General features: G+C 38.8%; 2 protein-coding genes and 1 non-coding gene across 13 annotated transcripts; 2 read left to right on the top strand and 1 right to left on the bottom strand.

The window, feature by feature from the left end:
• Nucleotides 1-266: 266 nt before the first annotated feature.
• Nucleotides 267-4,751, top strand: si:dkey-19b23.8 (uncharacterized). The gene is made up of 3 exons (XM_017472853.3): nucleotides 267-592; nucleotides 2,296-2,988; nucleotides 3,112-4,751. The coding sequence occupies exons 2-3, from the start codon at nucleotides 2,403-2,405 to the stop codon at nucleotides 3,195-3,197; spliced, it is 672 nt and encodes a 223-aa protein (XP_017328342.1). The 5' UTR covers nucleotides 267-592; nucleotides 2,296-2,402; the 3' UTR covers nucleotides 3,198-4,751.
• LOC124628341 (uncharacterized) lies at nucleotides 3,697-7,634 on the bottom strand. Of its 4 annotated transcripts, XR_008396682.1 has the most exons (7): nucleotides 6,921-7,630; nucleotides 6,745-6,816; nucleotides 6,415-6,587; nucleotides 6,272-6,329; nucleotides 6,005-6,176; nucleotides 5,692-5,882; nucleotides 3,697-5,514 (listed from the first exon to the last, which is right to left on the bottom strand). It is a non-coding gene; the product is annotated as an uncharacterized LOC124628341 (transcript). The 4 variants fall into 4 exon arrangements; XR_008396681.1 differs by having other exon boundaries at nucleotides 5,594-5,882; nucleotides 6,005-6,329; nucleotides 6,921-7,634; XR_006982833.2 differs by having other exon boundaries at nucleotides 6,005-6,587; nucleotides 6,921-7,634.
• A 1-nt stretch (nucleotide 7,635) lies between these two features.
• Nucleotides 7,636-17,745, top strand: zpax4 (zona pellucida protein AX 4). 8 transcript variants are annotated; one of them, XM_053681374.1, is made up of 20 exons: nucleotides 7,636-7,971; nucleotides 8,097-8,152; nucleotides 8,233-8,651; nucleotides 9,120-9,150; nucleotides 9,255-9,344; nucleotides 9,450-9,574; nucleotides 9,838-9,981; nucleotides 10,054-10,122; nucleotides 10,303-10,485; nucleotides 11,459-11,558; nucleotides 11,654-11,871; nucleotides 12,054-12,207; nucleotides 12,372-12,580; nucleotides 12,722-12,839; nucleotides 13,061-13,269; nucleotides 14,868-14,985; nucleotides 15,210-15,379; nucleotides 17,042-17,139; nucleotides 17,294-17,433; nucleotides 17,541-17,745. In XM_053681374.1, the coding sequence occupies exons 5-19, from the start codon at nucleotides 9,323-9,325 to the stop codon at nucleotides 17,412-17,414; spliced, it is 2,058 nt and encodes a 685-aa protein (XP_053537349.1). In that variant the 5' UTR covers nucleotides 7,636-7,971; nucleotides 8,097-8,152; nucleotides 8,233-8,651; nucleotides 9,120-9,150; nucleotides 9,255-9,322; the 3' UTR covers nucleotides 17,415-17,433; nucleotides 17,541-17,745. The 8 variants fall into 8 exon arrangements, with proteins under 8 accessions (XP_053537349.1, XP_053537346.1, XP_053537345.1 ...); XM_053681371.1 differs by lacking the exon at nucleotides 9,120-9,150; XM_053681370.1 differs by lacking the exons at nucleotides 8,233-8,651; nucleotides 9,120-9,150 and having other exon boundaries at nucleotides 8,127-8,152.
• Nucleotides 17,746-18,106: the final 361 nt, after the last annotated feature.

The raw sequence follows: 18,106 nt of genomic DNA, 5'->3' as shown, positions 1-18,106 counted from the left end.
TTTATCTTCTAGCCTCGACACGCACAAAGCCGTATACTATCGTACTAAATAGCAGGCCTATATAAAACAATATACTGTAGTATTTATCATATATTGTTGCACTGTGGCACAATATGTTAGAAAAACTCGTGCACTATTTAGTATGCTAGTGTGCGATTTTTGAATGCGGCCCCGCCCCTTGCACGCTCGCCCTCGCTTCGTGGTGACGCAGGAGGTGCTGCACGTGCACGTGCCCGCGCTCCTCAAATACAGCGTCGTGGACGCGCGTTCAGTCTTACATACTGAGAAGTAAAGTCTGAGAGAGAGAGAGTGAGCGAGCAACCAAGCGCACATTTCTGTGTGAATGTTTCACATCGTTGAGAAAGTCCTCAAAGTTATTAGTTCTTGATTAAACCGTAATAGTAGGGCAAGGCACTTTTTTGTTTAAAAATCGCTATCAACGCCAGCCTTTTTGGTCATTAAAAACAAACTAATTAAACCAGTGACTGGTTTGTAAATGTAAGAAACCAACAAGACGGCGACACTGGGAGGAAAAACGTTTTCCCCTTTTTCCTTCGTACGGATACGGAAACGTGAAAAGAGCGGATGATAGGTAAATGTCTTTGTTTCTCTTATTTTATTTCTCGCTGTATTGGATAAGCTTGTTTTTGTTGGAATCTTTACGTTGGAAAAAAGTTCCGAAATGAACTTGGCATATATTCTATTGTGCATTGTGCCATGAATTTCCCAGCTGGTTGGGAATAATGTTATTCTTTATTTTAAACACACTTTATTTCAGCTCTTACTTTATAATGAATAAAATGATATTTTACCTTTTAAAGTCAGCAGTATTGATTCATTTGTGTGTTTCATTTCATTTCACAGATCTGTAATGAAACATGCCTCTCACATTATTCTCACTTAACTAGCTTTATGGTACATTATTTCCCTCCATGCATTGTTTTGTTGTGGATAAATGTAAATATAAAAAGCATAAAAGCATTTACTTTTAAATTAAACCTGGTCTTCTAATTAAGCAGTCCCCAGCTAATATCCCTAACAGGGCTGTGAGAATAACTGAAGAGATGAAAACTTTCATTTGGTATTGCTCTGACATTCATCTCCTGGGGTTGTTTGATTTCTATTCTTGTACATGATAGTCAGGTCATAGCAAACGTATTGCCTAGTATTGTTGCAATCTAGCACGCTTTCCCTTCCCATTCCATGCAGTGCACCATTTCCTCCTCATGAACAAAGTTAACACTTATTCAGTAAGTGATTGAGCTCACCTCCTCTTTGCACATGGATCCAGCAGCGTTACCTGGAATTATATCACAGTTATCTCCTGTTTGTGTTCCTTACATGTGATCTACACAACCAGGCATGCCATTGTTCTTTGGGCTAGAAATATTTGTGGGACTGGTCGGGATGTGTATTAAAGCTGTATCCTGTCTGTGACTGGCTCAACAATGGCCATCGCAGCCTTAGCAGTTGGTGGTCATGTTCCTGCCCAATATCACAAGCAGTCAGGGATAGTGAAATAATGGGTCAGAAAGGAGAAAGCGGAAAAACACCAAACAATGGTTTACACTGCCGTTTACAGTAAATGTGGTGTGCTGGGAAAGAGAAGGTGAAGTGTTTTCAATAACTGAAGACAACAGGGGTAACGGACTTTCATAACTCTGGTCTGTATAGCCACCTCATTCCAGAGTTCAGTATATTTTGATTTGCCCCTCAAATATAGCCAGGGTTTTTTGATATAGTTGTGTCAAGTGCATGTATCACATGCAGGGTTTGCTTGTTTGACCAGGTGAAGTATCTAGTTACTATAGCACGACCTGCCTTTGAGGGAAACAGCCGATTATGTACATTTGCTTATTTTAAGTTAATGAGTCTATAACATTTCAGCACTTAAGTCACAAATCCAGGGATAGCAGAGGGAACTATTATATATCAAATAAGGCTTATGTTAAAATTTTATTTAAAAAAAAAAAGTTTCTTAAATTTTGCATTCTATGCAAAACCTAGCTAGTTAATCTTACAACTATAGCCTTCAAATGTTTTTCCCCACAAGCTACTGTCATTTTTTTCAGTGTCAGATAGTTCAGTTTCTTTCGTGAATAGTGTGCTGTTGGGATGGAGAACATTCAAATTCAGTCTCTCACAAGAGTGATGGTTATTACATATTGCCATGTTTCATTATTGTCCTTTCCTGACAAATCCTAACATGTAAAATACTATACAGTAAATGATATAACATTATTATATCCCATTTCGATGTCCACTTGATGTATTTCCATGTTCTTTCTCTCGCAGATCCTGGAGGTAAACCCTAACACTCTATGCTGTGACGATTACTAGAAAAAGGGAAGAAGGACCCCTCTTCTCCTAAAAGCATCAGTCACATTTGCACCTCTCCCAACATGTCTCTGGCCTCATTCCAGTTGATGCAGGCCCTGAAAAACTCTCCTGCAGCCCTGCGCAGACACTTTAAACGGGACCGCACAGAAAGCCTTTCCCATGGGGACCCCATATTTAAAGTGCACTATCTAGGCACCAAGAAGATCTTCTCCCTAGACCTGGAGCAGGCTGAGGAAGCCATCGACCGGCTCCTGGACGGTGCTCCTGGAAAATTATCCAAAGACCATGCTCTGGTGGTGCGGCCGCGATATGTGGAAGTGAAAGAGTTGAGCACAGGAAGGCAGCTCACCAAGACCTACCTGCATGACATTGCCTACTGCGCATCGCACACGGCTCATCCCAACGTGTTCCTCTATATCTGCAGGCAACCTGGTCAACAGCTGCAGTGTAGGATGTTCTGGTGTAGTCGTGTGGAAAGGGCAAAGGATATGACAGCCTGCCTGGCAAACTCATTTCAGAGAGCACTAAACGACTGGCAAGATGGCTGTGCTACACTGCCAAAGGCAGAGGGCAAGGCTAAGGAGGATGAGGCTGACATCACCCCTGCTGCTGCCAAAGGACTGACTCTGCCAGCTAGTTTGGGGAAAGGTAAGCAGGGCAGAGGGAAACATATCTTTTTCTTACAATAATGAGAGAAAACTGTTTATGAATTAATCGAGAATACTGTGTTTGTGCTTGAATGTAACCTGCATCTGTCATCTGTGTATGCAGTCCGTTGGAAGAAGAAGGGCTCAATTTCCCGCAGTCCTCTGAGAGCAATCACCAGGCGTGGCTCAGCCTGTGAAAACTGGCAATGAGATTCCCAGCTACTGGATCTCTTGACCCCTATGGGATCCTACCAACAAGAACGCACTTTCTCTCCATTCCCACCCACAAGGTGACAGATGACAACGGCTGGACCTGACATAGCTTGACTCCAACAAACCATTCCGGCAATGAAAGTACAGTTTTTGGCTGATGTTAGAGATTGGACTGTTGCCCAAGTTGCTGTTCTTGCTCCTTTAGGGCAGAGACACTGATTACTGACAAGGTGGGGTGAGCCAATAGTTCATATTATATGCTGGTCATTTTTATTTCATGTATTGCTTGTGTAATTGATAGCAACATTGCTTGTATTTTCATCTCAAGATTTAAGGCCTTCAAGGACTTGTATGCACATACATGCAGATAAATATTTATATTACCAAAGTTAAGTAAAATTGACCTAACCAGTGGCTGAAAGTAAGGAAGATCTTTTGAGTAGGATTATTAAGAAATAAATACAATATGCTTGGATGGTGAGAAGAAACACTGAAACCAGGAATGGGTGCTTGTATTAGGTATGTTGCATCAGGTATTTGTGTAATAACAGGGAGGATGCAGGAACCGCAATGTTGCAATGGAAGTTCTATCCCTATTACCACCCAAAACCACAGTTACAAACCACTACAGTTACAAGTTACACACAGTTTCATATATACTTTTGGTGCAACTTCTAACCAGAGGTAGAAAGCTACACTTTTTTTGAACATGTTCAAATAGCTTTAGCTATGTTTAAAATGATTTAGTGGATTATGTGGTAGAATATCCATATTGAAAAAAATCTGGAAGATCAAATCTATTCTCATCATTTCATTTACCCTTAACCATAAAGTGGATTAATAAGCCAGGACCTTGGAGAAAATAAGAGGCACAGTTTGTGTTTGTGTGTGCACTGAGTGAGAGAACATAATGTGCCCTGAGCAGATTGTGTAGGATTCATGCCGTGCACCTGCATTCCAATGGAGTCAATCTGAACTCCTATATGTTCCTTCCCATCTTCAGTCTGCTTTCTGAATTTAGAGCTGCAGGTTTTGAACATCAAATTTTATCTTTTGTTTTTTTAATTTGCATGATCTTAAGATAGTGACATCAAAATGGTAATTTGTGTGTGCATTTTATCATTAAGAGCAATAATTCTGTATATGTTTGGCTTACTACCATAAGCCAAGTATGTTAAACAGGATTAAATACTACATATTTGACTGCTGTACATGACCTTGCAAGTCCATAAGTTGCTATTTTACAGCCAATGTTGTTAATGCATATTCTAATTAGAAGTATCTGCATGTTCAATGTTGACCTACAGAGCCTTATTATCATAACATCCAGGCAGTTGGCTCTGCTGTGTTTTGGATATTTTATCCTCATTGGTTTTAATCTAATTTATATTCACGTGTAACCCATAATACAAGGACACCAGACCTGCCTCCAGGATCTGTGTATCTGCTCAAGGGATTTTTAATGTCTAATGAATGTGCATGTCTTTGTTTTATATTTTTTGTTTAAATATTTATATATGTATTTTCAGAAATTAAAATTTTATACAGTAATATGTGCCATTGCCTCATCTCTTTCTGTACTATTGGATGGGGACAACATACTATAATATTATTGCTGAAAGACCATAAGGAAACTTGTCCTCTCTGAGGAATTTGTCCTGGAATTCCACACAAAAAAATGAATACTTTTTATACAATTGGGCCTGAGTGGGACTTAGTTGAGTGTTTATATACAGTGTCATGAGAAATTATGTTCACTTTTTGCCAAGACACTGAAGGGCTTGTATCCTCAAAAAAAACACCTAAAATCCCCACATCTTTGGCAAGCACAGGCTTCATTATCTTTCATATACATTTTATAGATGGCAAACAGCAACCTCAGATGAACAATTAAGCAATTGTAATAAGTAAGCCAAGCAGGAATACTTGGACATAAAAATGTTCAAGGTTTATAATTTATTTCTCAATTAGATGTCCAGAGTAAAGTGAGTAAAATACCTATGATTCCAAAAGTTCCTAATATACTGTGTGATAAAGAGAACTTCTTATACATTTGGAAGAATAAAATAACAGGATCTTCTGGTTTATATGCATATGAATATCATCTTGGTTGTTGTCACTGAGAACCTGCAACTGTTATATTGTTTTCAAAGTCTGTCTAGTCATCTCCAGATCCATGGCAGTTTGACGAAGGCTGCTGCTCCTCTGCAGAGTCCAGTTTTGAGAGGCTCTTGCTCTTGACATTACGGTGTTTCAGGAGTTCAGCGAGACTCTGATAAAGGAGTTGCCTCAAGGGCTTGGATCTCCTCCACAACTAAGAGGAGATGAGAGAATAAAAAGAAAGTTAAGCATTTGGTGATGGAATATCCTGTCATTTTTAGAACATCCTATACCTTCATAGATCCTATTAAATAAGGACTGTCCACTGCTCCTATTCCATTTACTGTAAAACCAGATTCAGCAGGCTCAGAATTTCCGGCATGGCACCCACCCAGATCATAGAATGGTTCTTTGCGACTTCCTTGAACCACAATCATCTCCAAGAAGTTAAGGAGTGCTCCAGTTGCAAGTAAGCGCTCTGGGAAAGGAAGGGTTTGAAGGTAGTCAGAGAGAAAGGATTATCTGGAGGGGCCATGGCACACAGACCCACCAGCTCATTAGCGACATCCCACACTCGTGGTCCTGTAAGGGAAAGACACAATAGAACATTAATATTTTTGGTGTCACTACAAAGAAGTGACTCATTCACATTAGTTTCCTATTTAATACAGATGTATAGTGAAACAGAGTAAAAGTCTACCAACCTTGATAAGTTAAAACACAGTATGTGATGGATTTGAGTTTCATTGGTGTATCTTTGGCCAGTGAGTCAGCACCTCCGACACTAATCAAACGTTCATGATTGGATTATATCCATGCATATGGCCATCCATATTTAGCATAGCCAGCCAACAGGAAAAGGGGCCGATTCATTTCCTGTATTTAGGCATATTTTTCATTATCATCAGTGCTATAATGAAATCTCACTGCTAACACAGTAAGATAAAAAATATCATTCATGGGTAGCTCACTGGCACAGAGATCTCCTTCTCACTGGGAGAAGCTGGGAGAAGATGCAAATCATTACTCCTATAACAGGTATAACAGAGTTGTGAAAATGTGCTGCTCAGATTAATATATGTGATTTGATTTTGTTTTGTAAATTCTCCTCGACCTGCTTGGCTGCTGTTGAGTGGTCTGTGGAGACTGAGGTCTGAGTTGCAGTTGTGGACCTTTGCTAGTTAATGGGAAGCTGGCATAGTCACTGTCCAGACTGTAACTGCTACTGCAAGTAGGACTGGTGCAGGATGATACAACCGAGGCAGGAAAACCAGGAGAAGGCCATCCCTAATGATACATGTTACATTTTGAGAGATAAGACCAGATCAAAACTCTATACTGCATAGCTGTTCCCTTTCCAAGTCTGTTATACTTATTACCACCATTAGTTCAGAAATTGAATTTATGACCACTGATGTACATCAGCAAAGGTGGAGGAACCCACCATATCTTCATTTACAACAGTCAGTAGCAGCTCCTCTTTTCCTCTCAGCCAAGGCTGAAAATAATGGAAACTCTGCAAAGACAAGAGAAGCACAAGCAAAGCATATCTGATTCTTTTAGTACAGTGACACAACACTGTTCAAATGAATGTACTGTGTAATAGCTTTGCTCTCCAACCTGTAAGGATCCTAATATTGCCAGGTCTGACAGAAAATGCTGTAGTCTTGTCTTCTGATGTGTCTCCCACAAAACCACAGTAGACATTTAACACAAGACTCTTCCTTTTAAAACATTTATTCTTGGCTGCAGCTTCTCAGCAGAAGGCCAATAAAAAAGGTTATTTATTGAGAGAGAGAGAAAAAATACATGTATGGGCCTAAATACTGACATCAACAAAACAGTGCCCTGTCTCCTAGCAACGCATTTCAAGCGAGACCTGATGGAAATAAAGCCTTAATAATGTTTCATCAGCTCTTCAGTTGAACTGGCATATATTAAATCGGAGATGTTGCTCTTCAACACATTATAAACTAAAAAAAAGATTACTATATTTAAATAAAGTAGAATTAAATACAAACGACAAGCTTGTTTATGTAGCTCACTTACAATTGAACCCGTACACATTTTAAACCTGTTTTAATCTAAAGGACCTCTTTTCTTTGCATGCAAAAATGTGTGCCCGTTAACATTCTACACTGAAATTTACATGTTTATCTAAATAAGCGTTTTTACAAGTAAATTTCTGAAACCGAATAACACCTCACACCGGCGCGGTTAAGGGATCAGCTGAATGTTTACTTCTTTCATCAAAGCGCAACAAGAGCGCAGTGGCACATTGCTTGAGAAATTGAACGATAATTTATAAGGAGAGTGCCAATATATCGCACTTTAGATGGATTAGATGTTGTCTATACAACCGTTTGATTAATTGTTTGATTCATTATACGACTTTCAGAGGCAGGTGCCACTTTAACGGGTTGGGTGTGTTTGAGTAAATCAAATTTGCCAACCTGCGCGCAGCTCTCTTGGACTCATGGGTATCACGCATATTTCCTAAAATTTGCACGAACTCTTTGCGTTACTACAACGCATCCTTTAAATGTTCAAAATGGCGTTTGGCGCAAAACCAATTTCGACAAGTTTTCCAGAACGTTACAAGCCGTCCTTAAGAGTTAACCTGAGATAAACAGCAATTGTTTACTACCACCCCCCTGAATATGTTTCTGAGGTAAGCAACTTTTGAGGCACTAATACTCTACCCATACAGAAAAGTTTGTCTTCATAATGTGGAGGCTAATTTTTTTTTTACCTTTACTATTGGATACTGAATACTCGCAATGTTATACTTTATAGACTATTGCTCATAGGCCTTCCTCTTACCAGCTGCTCCATCCCTGTAGTACCAGCAGGTAGGATAAGTCATGGATTCATTGTTTATTGTATCATTCATTGACTCTTCAGGCTTTATGAATTCATGTTTCTCTTGCAGAATCTATCATCATTACTTACTGAAAGTGCACACTCTCAGATAAAAAGGGCACTAAATAGTACTTTTCTTTGTCACTGGGGTCCAATTATGTACCTTAAATAAGTTTAAATGGGTGCACTACATCATCAATGGTCCTAAGCTTGCGTTAATGTCTGTGTGACATTTTGCATATTCTTTGTGTGTCCCTGTGGGTTTCTTCTGGGTTCTCCAGTTTCCTCCCACCTCCCAAACTAGTTGGAGTGGTTGTTCTAATTGGTCCTAGGTGTGAATAAGTTTGCATGTGCATGGTGTGCATGGTGCCTTGCCATACACTGGTATTCCATCCAGATTAAATTCTGGCCTCATGCCTAGTGTTCCTTTGATTGAATCCTGACCAGGGTGAAGAAGTTTACTAAAGACGGTTGAATCAATGTATACAGGTAAAAAAAGATGTAAACTTAAGGGCCTAGTGACAGGAACGGTAGAGTTTAGGCCTCTTTAATATGAAAAAATATAGACAATATTAGACAGTAATATAGACGCACATGGATGTATCTAAAACAATACACCTATAGATGCAAGTACATAAATACACTGTAACAGTAGCCTAACTAATGAAGGTTAATAACATTACAAAATCTTTCTAAAGAATTAGAATGCGTCATATTTCAGATGTGAGGCAGAGAAAATAACTACCAGAAGATGTCTATTAATCAACAGTAGACGTAGTTAATAGACATAGAGTTGAGTGGTATGTCATCCCCGCATGACTTTATTCTAAGATTTTAGTAAGGTGATGTCATTTCGTTTCCTTAGTCACCACAGCAGGAAGTGAGCCTACTCAGAACCATTTCTACACAAAAACTCTTGTTATAGTTCACTTGTATGTTTGTCTCACAATGTCACAGCTCAAGAATCCCCATCTACAAATAGTTTTCAGTAAGATATTAATCTATATCTTAATTTGCCTGCCGGTGTGAGTAGGAGAGAGCTGTTAATGTCTGACTCCTTTTTGATGTCTAATGTTGATGTCATCTATAAAGGGACCTTCACAATCAACTGTCATGAACGCCACTTCTGGTTGTCTGTCAAGGGCAGCTTTCTGGGGAGCATGGTGCAATTTTACATTGAAGGTGGCTTATTTTTATTTTATTTTTTTAAACATTAGTAGGAAGTCTTATTCAATAACTACCCTGTCTGGTCAGCAATACAAAATTACCTAATTTCCTGTTTCACAGACAACACTGGTATTCACTTCCTGTCCAGTCAGAGAGCTGCAGAATGTGGCTACACTGTGGTCTTGAATCAACATGCAGACCTTGTGTTCCGTGCCTCGTACCTTGCCTGCTATGTAGAGAATAGTGTATGTTGTACACCCCACTTTTCTTGAAATATACATAAGTTATACATAGGGGTGTGTATTGGTGTCTGGGCAGAAACGCTGGGTTGATATTGACTTAGATTTGACTATGAGCATGTGCAGTGTTCACTGACACAACACAGATCATGCACATGAACATAGTGTACTATTTGTCTAAAATCATGTTACTTTTGTGCATCTGTTATAACTTGGCAACAGAAGCTTGCAAGTAAATTTTTCTTTCTGTCTTTGTTGTGTGGCTGCAGGGAGACACTGAATTTAGTGTCAGCGTACGGTTTGTCAATATGCAGACTGATGGCCGTGTTAATGCTTACCCTTTCATGCTTCGTTGCTCTCTGATTGTACCTTGGAGCCTGAGAGAGATTGTCTGTGAGGACAATTACATGGAGGTGAGACTTCAAGGAGTTTCCTGAAACTAGAATTGAGACTAAGACAGAAACTGAAATAAATTTTCTCTTAAGGTTTCCGTTAAATGGCAGATCCCGGTTGTTTCCCATGAAGGAGTGAAATGGCTTGATCTGCAGTCTCGGGTATATGCAGATATCCCCTAACTCCTACTTTCATTCTTGTTTGAGATGATGTATACATGTGTCTAAAAGAACAACTCCTAGTGGGGATTTGTGCAGTGCACATATTGCTAAAGTTTATAAAGACTGTTTTTGACTTTCTGCTCTTTACTATTTATGGCCTGTTTGATTAACTTAATTCAGACATTGGAAGAGAGAGCCATGCAGCTCAGAACAGGGCAGGTGATCTTCTATCGACCAAATGTCTTTGACAAGACACCCCGACAGATCGAGGATGTCAAAGCTATAGGGTACCACATCATTGCCACTGATACTCGAATTCTTCTGCGCAGTGCCTACTCTTCACTTCTGTCCTATACCTTTAAGGTTAGAATCAACAACAGTTTTCCAGCCGTCTGTGCATTTATTGTAACATCTTTCTGAATATGCTTGTTCTTTAGATTAAATTTATTTTAACCAACAAAACATGCACTGTTAGAATTAGTTTCACAGATGTTTCTTCATTATTATGAGTATTGAAAGAGTCAAAAGGTGTTTTAAGATATTAATAATGTATCATTAAAACTATTTTTAATGACGTGTGTCCACCCTTTGTAATAACAGACCTCAACATCTTTGCGTATCCTCTAAGGGTAAAAATATAGACAGGCGACAAATGAAAGGCAAAACTGAGGGCTCTGTATGAGGCATTTTGCTGGTGTCTTTCCACCTAACCTCACTGCAAATTGATGGAATCTTATTCTGACTCATCACCTTTATCCTGTTATTAAAACATAGGATAAAAAAGGGCGTAAGAAATAACTGAATGGTTCAGTGAGTATGAAAATGATGTAGATCATATTCTTTCGCTTTCATAGTCACTAGATTTAAACCCAGTTGAACACCTACTGTATGGGAGATTTTGGACTGACTTGTTAGGTGTTCTACACTACCATCATCAATATATTAGGAAGAATGGTGTTTCTCCCTCTAGTACTGTTCCACAGATATGTAGAGTCTAGGTCAAGGTGTACTGAAGCAGTGCTGGTGTTTCAACACCTTTCTCAGACAGGTTACGTTGGTTTTTCCTTTAATTTGTCACCTGTGTGTATATTATGTAATGTAATGTTTTGAAGTGTTGACTTAATGTGGGTAGCCAACACTCACAATTAACTTCTAACCTTCGGGAATTTCCTTTTATAGAAAAATTGTTTAAAAAAATTTTTTTTTAAAAAGAGAGAGACTTTTTATTTCAATCAGTAACCATGGGGATGTAATCTTTTGCACTCAACTGTGTGTGTATATGTAAATGGTCTTTTTTATTGTTTTACCTCTAATTTATTTTGCTCTTGTCCATTAGGAAAAGAATGTTCAAGTGGAGGCAGTTAGTGCCATCGTAATTTTACAGCTTGAAGGGACATCATCCATCCCTGTTGAGATTTCAATGGCCTGTGCAAAGAGTTCAGCTATTGTTTTATCCTTATTTGACCAAGTTCTATGCTGTTTTATTTTATTTTATTCTATTCACTACCCTGTGTTCTCTTCTGTTTCTTAGCTGAGGGTGTAGTTGATGGCCTGTACCTTCTCTGGTCATTGCCTCTGGCCCTTTCACCTCTGGTGCGAGGTTGGTTCAGAAATGGTGCGATGAGATTGGGAGTAGATGGCAGAGTGCTGAGTGACTGCGAGATGCACGACATAGGTTATAATATCTCCCTGAAAGACCAGACAGTAAATATTAGGATTCCATTTGACAGAGAGGGAGCAAAAATAAAGGTAAACAGCCACAGATAGTGAATCACTCCAGTTTCAGACTTTTTTTTTTTTTTTTTTTTTGGTCATATCATGCAATGAGGTTCTGTATTCTTTTTGGAAACCTGCACTTTCTCTCACAGACTAAAGTATTTTTTCACAGGAATTATGTGTATGCAATACTGACCTCTTGTTCTTATCTGCAGAGTCATGTCCTTAAAGGCCAGTATGCTCAGTCTGTGTCAGTGGAGTTCTTTTATATGTATTATTGGGATGACGCGATTTGGCCTCATACTCAACACCGTAGCTTCCTGCTCCTGCGCACACCATATGTACCTCGAACACCAATTGTTTTCAACAGTAAGAATCCACTCACATATGATTCATAAGGGAAAGGATCTAGTCATTCAGCATAGCCATTTTGGAAGGATGAACTTGTGCAGATATAACATTATATTTTAAAACATTTTAATATTATCGTCTCACTGCAACAACCCTGATCGGTGTTTCGTTGCTCTCTAAAGAAACAGATCCCTCCACAGAGATGTTCTCCATCACCCTGGGTGTATTTCCTGCTGATGTGTCACTTCAAAATATTACACTTGGGGATGACACTATAACATGGACAGAGGCACAACAACACAATATTCATTTGAAACAGATATTCTTCAGCAATGGCAGCCATGCCTATGAACTTCAGGTCCCCTTCACTCACCCCATGGTCACTCAGAGGGTGGGACATTACCGTTTAAAACTGTTACAGATTTTAAGATTTTTTGGACATGAAATACAGCAGTACACTTTATTTTTTATTTATTTTTTTTTTTTGATTTTCTAGACTAAGACCTGTTGATGTCAGTTTATTTATGTTCAGGTACTCAGTGGACATTACAGGAGGCAGAGCTTGATCCTGACCTTTGACCTTGTCATCTTCCCTGAAGAAGAGCCCTTCAGCTATAGAACTAATGTAATGTTTGATCAAAAAGAACCAGGTGGGCTTCTGTTTTTTTTTGTTTTGTTTTGTTTTTCCATCTACTATGTATTATGTCCTGTGTTTACCATAATCCTAACAGCATATAAAAATGTAAGTACTACATACTGTATTTCTCACAGATAATATGACCCACTTTAGTAATGCCTACACTGTGTATCTCCATTAGCTTTACAACCTGATTTTTTAAAATTATTTTTGTTTACACCGTCTCACTACCAGCTCTTCCGGCTGTGCTGGGGGGCAGTTGTACAGAGAAAGGAGTTCTGGTCATTCTGCACTACGGCTCAGAGGATGTGCCATGGGATCTGTATGTAGGGGGTCATAAGCTGGGCTGGGAGCTTGGGCAGCTGGGAGGCTACAGGCTGGATGGCAGAGATGACCATTTTAGCGTAGAGATCCCTCTCTACAGCCCTGGAATAACTTATGAGGTGTGAAGGGAGTGGGGGTGGTTTAACAAAGTGTCTGTATTATTCCTCAATCTTGGTGGAATTCAGTTTTTAGTGAATCAAATGATCATATATTTCACTGTGATATTTCAATGTTTGTTCATTAATCTCAAACTTCTTTAGATGAACAGCAGTCTGCATGAAAATCTCCCTGATACAGTGTTAACAGACAGCTGTTGAAGCTTGTGCATCAATTTGTGTGTGTTAGGTGTTCGTGCATTCAGTGTTTTAATGATACCAAAGATTAACACTTTCAACACATCATTTTCGAATCAGAAAATTGGAAATGAACCTGACACATCAAACTTGAACATATCTGCACCAGTCAGAATCGATCTGGGCCAGCAGTAGTGGAGCAGTTTGTAAATACTGTAAATAAATTGTAAGTATAAAGTTCTGTTTGATTATTTGCATTCATTTCATGATGGAAGTAGCCATTAGAAGATGGATAAATTTTGATCATGAAGGGATGAACATGGGCAGAAACAATACTCAAATAGACCGTGGCATTCAAGTAATGATTGATTGGTATTAACGGGCCCAAAATGTGCCAAGAAAACATTCCCCACACCATTACACCACCTTCACCAGCCTGGACTGTTAACACAAGGCAGATTGGGTCCATTGAGTCATGCTTCTGGTGCCAAATTCTGACTCTACCATCTGTGTGCCTCAGCGGAAATCGAGATTCATCAGACCAGGCTACGTTTTTTCAAGTCTTAAACTGGCCAGTTTTGGTGAGCCTGTGCCCACTGCAGCCTCCCCTTTCTGTTCTTGGCTTATAGAAGCGGAACCCGACATGGTCTGCTGTTGTAGCTCATCCACCTCAAGGATTGATGTATGGTGCATTCTGAGATGCTTTTCTCCAGAATTGTACCAAGTGGTTATCTGAGTTACTGTAGCCTTCCTTAGACCACTTTTGGTAGGTACTAACCAGTGCATACTGGGAACACCCCACCATAGTATCCGTTTTGGAAATCCTCTTACCCAGTCATCTAGCCATCACAATTTGGCCATTGTCAAAGTCGCTAGGATCTTTAAGCTTGCCCATTTTTCCTGCTTCCAACACAACAACTTCGAGAACTGACTGTTCACCTGCTACCTAATATATCTTGCCCCTTGGTAGGTGCCATTCTAATGAGATAATCATTGTTTTTCATGTCACCTGTCAGTGGTTTTCATGTCATATGTGTGTGAGTGTGTTCCAAAAGACCATTATTCACAACTTTGACTTTCTTAGTACTTTGTTTGTCCCAAGAGTACACTCAAATTGGCATGGACTCCCAAGTTTGTGCAAAACCTTATGATCATTTTGGATCAAATACATTGGCATGTCGACTGAACACATGCTTGTACCACTGTTGGGTTGTTTGATTTAATTTAAGAATATCAACAGACATATAGGGATTATCTCCAAACCCATCTCCTACATACAGTGTTGGCGTTCGTGTAAAATAAATACTGTATACTGTATATATGTTTTACTTGTGCTGCCATCTTGTGGTTTGTTGCTTTTATTCTCAGTTCCTCTCTTATTCAGTTATAAGTTATTGAATGACTGATGCTGTTGGTATGTGCAGGACCTGAATTTGAAAAACATGATTGTCAAGGTGGAGGTCAGTGCTGTTAACATGGTGACACTAAAGGTGGAGCACTCCCTTGTCCAGCGCTGCACATTTCCTGTTCGAGATTTTCTGGGTAAAGCATGTACACTTTATTCACTAAACTATTAGTCACTATTAGACAGAAAGCTTGTTTCCTTTCCATATAGAGTTTTTTTTTTTTTTTTTTTTTTTTTTTTTTTTTTTTTTTTTTTTTTTTTTCTATTTTTTGCTCACTGAATACTGTTCTCACGAATACTGAACATGGCTGTACTTATCACTTAAAATTGTCCTATGATACATTTATTTACCCATATTCAGTTTGCCTGCCAGAAGGAAGGATAGTGGTGGTTACAGATACAACTCGCTCCATCCCTCCCACCAAGCCTAACAGCACCAGTCTCCTGGACACATCCTGTAAACCAACCGCCACAGACCGCTCCAGAGCTCTGTTCAACTTCAGCTTGGACTCCTGCGGCACCACCATGACTGTAAGTGAGCTCAGTAGAGTCTACAATGGGAAATTGGACGCATCCAAGAGATAACTGTGCAAATACAATTTTTTGGGCAAACTGTGCCTTGAAGCATGGGCCAATAATTGCAAAGTTGGTTGCTCTACTGTTTTTAATTTTCCTGATTTAAATTTTTTTTGTGTGTGTGATTACCTCTATGTATTGCCATTACTTGGCTTAACTACAATGGCCATCTTTGTGTCATGTCACATAAAAATTTATTGGTTATACAGCTGTTTACAGAACCTCTATATCTTGGCTCAGGATGGGCCTAGCTCCTTTGAACAAAAACAGATCTCTAGAGCACATTGTGTTTTTAATTTTGTTTTACAAATGAACAGTGTCATAAACAGAGCTGTGATGTGTTTGTCCTGTGATAAAAACAGTAAGTCACTTCTGAGCTGTCACTTATTGCTTTTTATCACAGGCGTGACTACAGCTCAGAAGTCATTTACTGCTTTTATCATGGGAGAAACAACACCATGGCTGTTTCTTCATTTCAATTGAATTTTATTTGTATGGTGCTTTAAACAGTGGACATTGCCACAAAGCAAGCTTTAAAGAAATATATCAATTTTAAATTTATGAAGCTTGAGGCAACAGTCATTTGTAAGACACCCAACTAGATACTGTAATTCCATATTTGGATAAATTCATTTCACACACATCAACTATACATCTATACCAACATGACAGATCAGGGTTCTTGAAATCTGGCCATCGAGGTCCACTGTCCTGCAGAGTTTAGCTTCAACCCTAATCAAACACACTTGAACAAGCAACCTGAGGTCTTCAGGATTACTGGAAAATTACAGGTAGGTAAGTTTAGAGGTTGGAGCCAAACTTTGCAGATTTGAAGAACCATGTGATGGATAATGCTTCAGTGTTGCCAATATAGACCTCATTGAAGAGCATAAGCTATTGTATGTCAATCATAAACATAATTACAGTAATATGGTGTTCATATTTATTATTTGTTATACTTGTATTACAACTGTTGATTTCTCAAAATGCATGAATATAGTAGGTTTTCCCCCAGATTTCTTTTCCCTGCCCAGATACATTCAACCTGAAATTGAGGGGAATTTTTAAAAATTGCACTTTCTCGCCCACATAAAAAGAGAGAGAGAGAGAGAGAGAGATGTCTCAAACCTGAAATGTTTTGCATGCACACTATACTTACCTAGGTACCCCCTTAAAAAACCTGACCCTAAAAGTGGAACTATGAGCAATCTTGAGCATTACATTTGGACTTAAGTTGTAAGTCTGAGGAACAACAATGTGCAAAATGTTTATATATGTACATGCACATTTTGTAATGTGCTCTAGAGATCAGTTTTTGTTCCAAGGAACTAGGACTATCCTGAGGTTTCTGTAGCTGTATAACCAAAATTTGTTGTGTGCCATGACAAAAGATAACCATCATAATTAAACCAAGTAAAACAAAAATGAATAAATAAACAAAAATAAAATGGTGGTTTTGTAATGCCAATACCTAGAGGTAATCACTCAATTTTGGGGAAATTAAAAACGGTTGCTCAACCTGCACTGGACCACTTGAGGTGGAATGACCCTATTAATAGTATAACACACAAATTTTTACGTAGAAAAGTTCAATTAGATTTAATAAATGTGAACCAGGTAGAAGGCAACTCTCTGCTCTATGAGAACGAGATTCGACACAGCCAGAAATTTCTTCCTGAAGAAGACCCCCTCATCCACATGGACTCACCATTCAGGTAAGTTAGTACAGGCAGCTATATCTCTCATTATGGATAATGCAGGCTTACGCCATATACAGAAATTTTAAACTGACACAATTCCTTCTGAAAGTTGCTCGTTTTTAATATTCCTTTTTTTTTTTTTTTAATCATAAATGCAATGCTCCAAAAGGCTAACACTACAGTGTCGGTACCCACTTAACGGCACCAGCACACTCATGCTTCATCCCACTGCTAGAACAACCAACAAACATCCTTCGTTACCACGAAAACGGAGACGAGGGCTCAACTGAGCGAAGCCTTTAATCAGAGGTATCAATGCTTCACAACTGATCTACTATACAGTTGGTATTTTTAGCGAGTAATTGCAGAACTATGGTTGTATATGATCTCAATTTATCATGTGAATATTTTTACAGATCAAAGAATACCAAAAGGCCTGAAAGGTAGCACCACTCAGAGCTATCTTATGCATATGATGGCAAAAATTACTTCCATAAGTATTCCACATTTAAATGCAAGCATTGACATTCTTTTTCTTAAATGATTAAACATAAAAAATATTGAATACTTATTTCTCATTGTGTTAACATGTAGACCAGTGAAATAAAAGATGCCTGTGAATCCTGTAGCTGCTTCATATGGTATGAGGACATGCAGTTCAATGTGTGTATACAAAGAAAGACTAATAAAAATCAATATGCATATTCACAGTTTATGTATTTGTGTCATGGGCTGAAAATAATTTGTAGACTAGAAAAGGTTTTACTATCCTTCTTGCAAAATGAGGGCTTTTGCATAAAATTCAGGGTGTTCACATTGGAATGTAATGAAAGAGAGAAGTCAGTACTCATCTAAGTCTTGCATACTGTCTGGCTTGATGTCATGGCATCTCTACCTTACTTTCTGTTGGCTACTATTTTAAGATTTATCTTCTGCACGCCTTTTCCTTCACAAACCAAGTTCACGCCTTTTCCTTCACAAA

This window comes from Ictalurus punctatus, chromosome 7 (assembly GCF_001660625.3).
Source record: "Ictalurus punctatus breed USDA103 chromosome 7, Coco_2.0, whole genome shotgun sequence".
Classification (NCBI taxonomy): Eukaryota; Metazoa; Chordata; class Actinopteri; order Siluriformes; family Ictaluridae; genus Ictalurus; species Ictalurus punctatus.
This window is presented reverse-complemented; position numbering and strand designations above follow the sequence as displayed.

What these genes read in the sequence shown, in the direction of transcription:
- si:dkey-19b23.8 (XM_017472853.3), top strand. Translation starts at nt 2,403, where the DNA reads ATGTCTCTGGCCTCATTCCAGTTGATGCAGGCCCTGAAAAACTCTCCT. An exon ending in GCCAGCTAGTTTGGGGAAAG is followed by an intron (nt 2,989 to 3,111) that starts GTAAGCAGGGCA and finishes CTGTGTATGCAG; the next exon opens with TCCGTTGGAAGAAGAAGGGC.
- zpax4 (XM_053681367.1), top strand. An exon ending in GTGAGGACAATTACATGGAG is followed by an intron (nt 9,982 to 10,053) that starts GTGAGACTTCAA and finishes TTTTCTCTTAAG; the next exon opens with GTTTCCGTTAAATGGCAGAT. An exon ending in GTTTGATCAAAAAGAACCAG is followed by an intron (nt 12,840 to 13,060) that starts GTGGGCTTCTGT and finishes TCTCACTACCAG; the next exon opens with CTCTTCCGGCTGTGCTGGGG.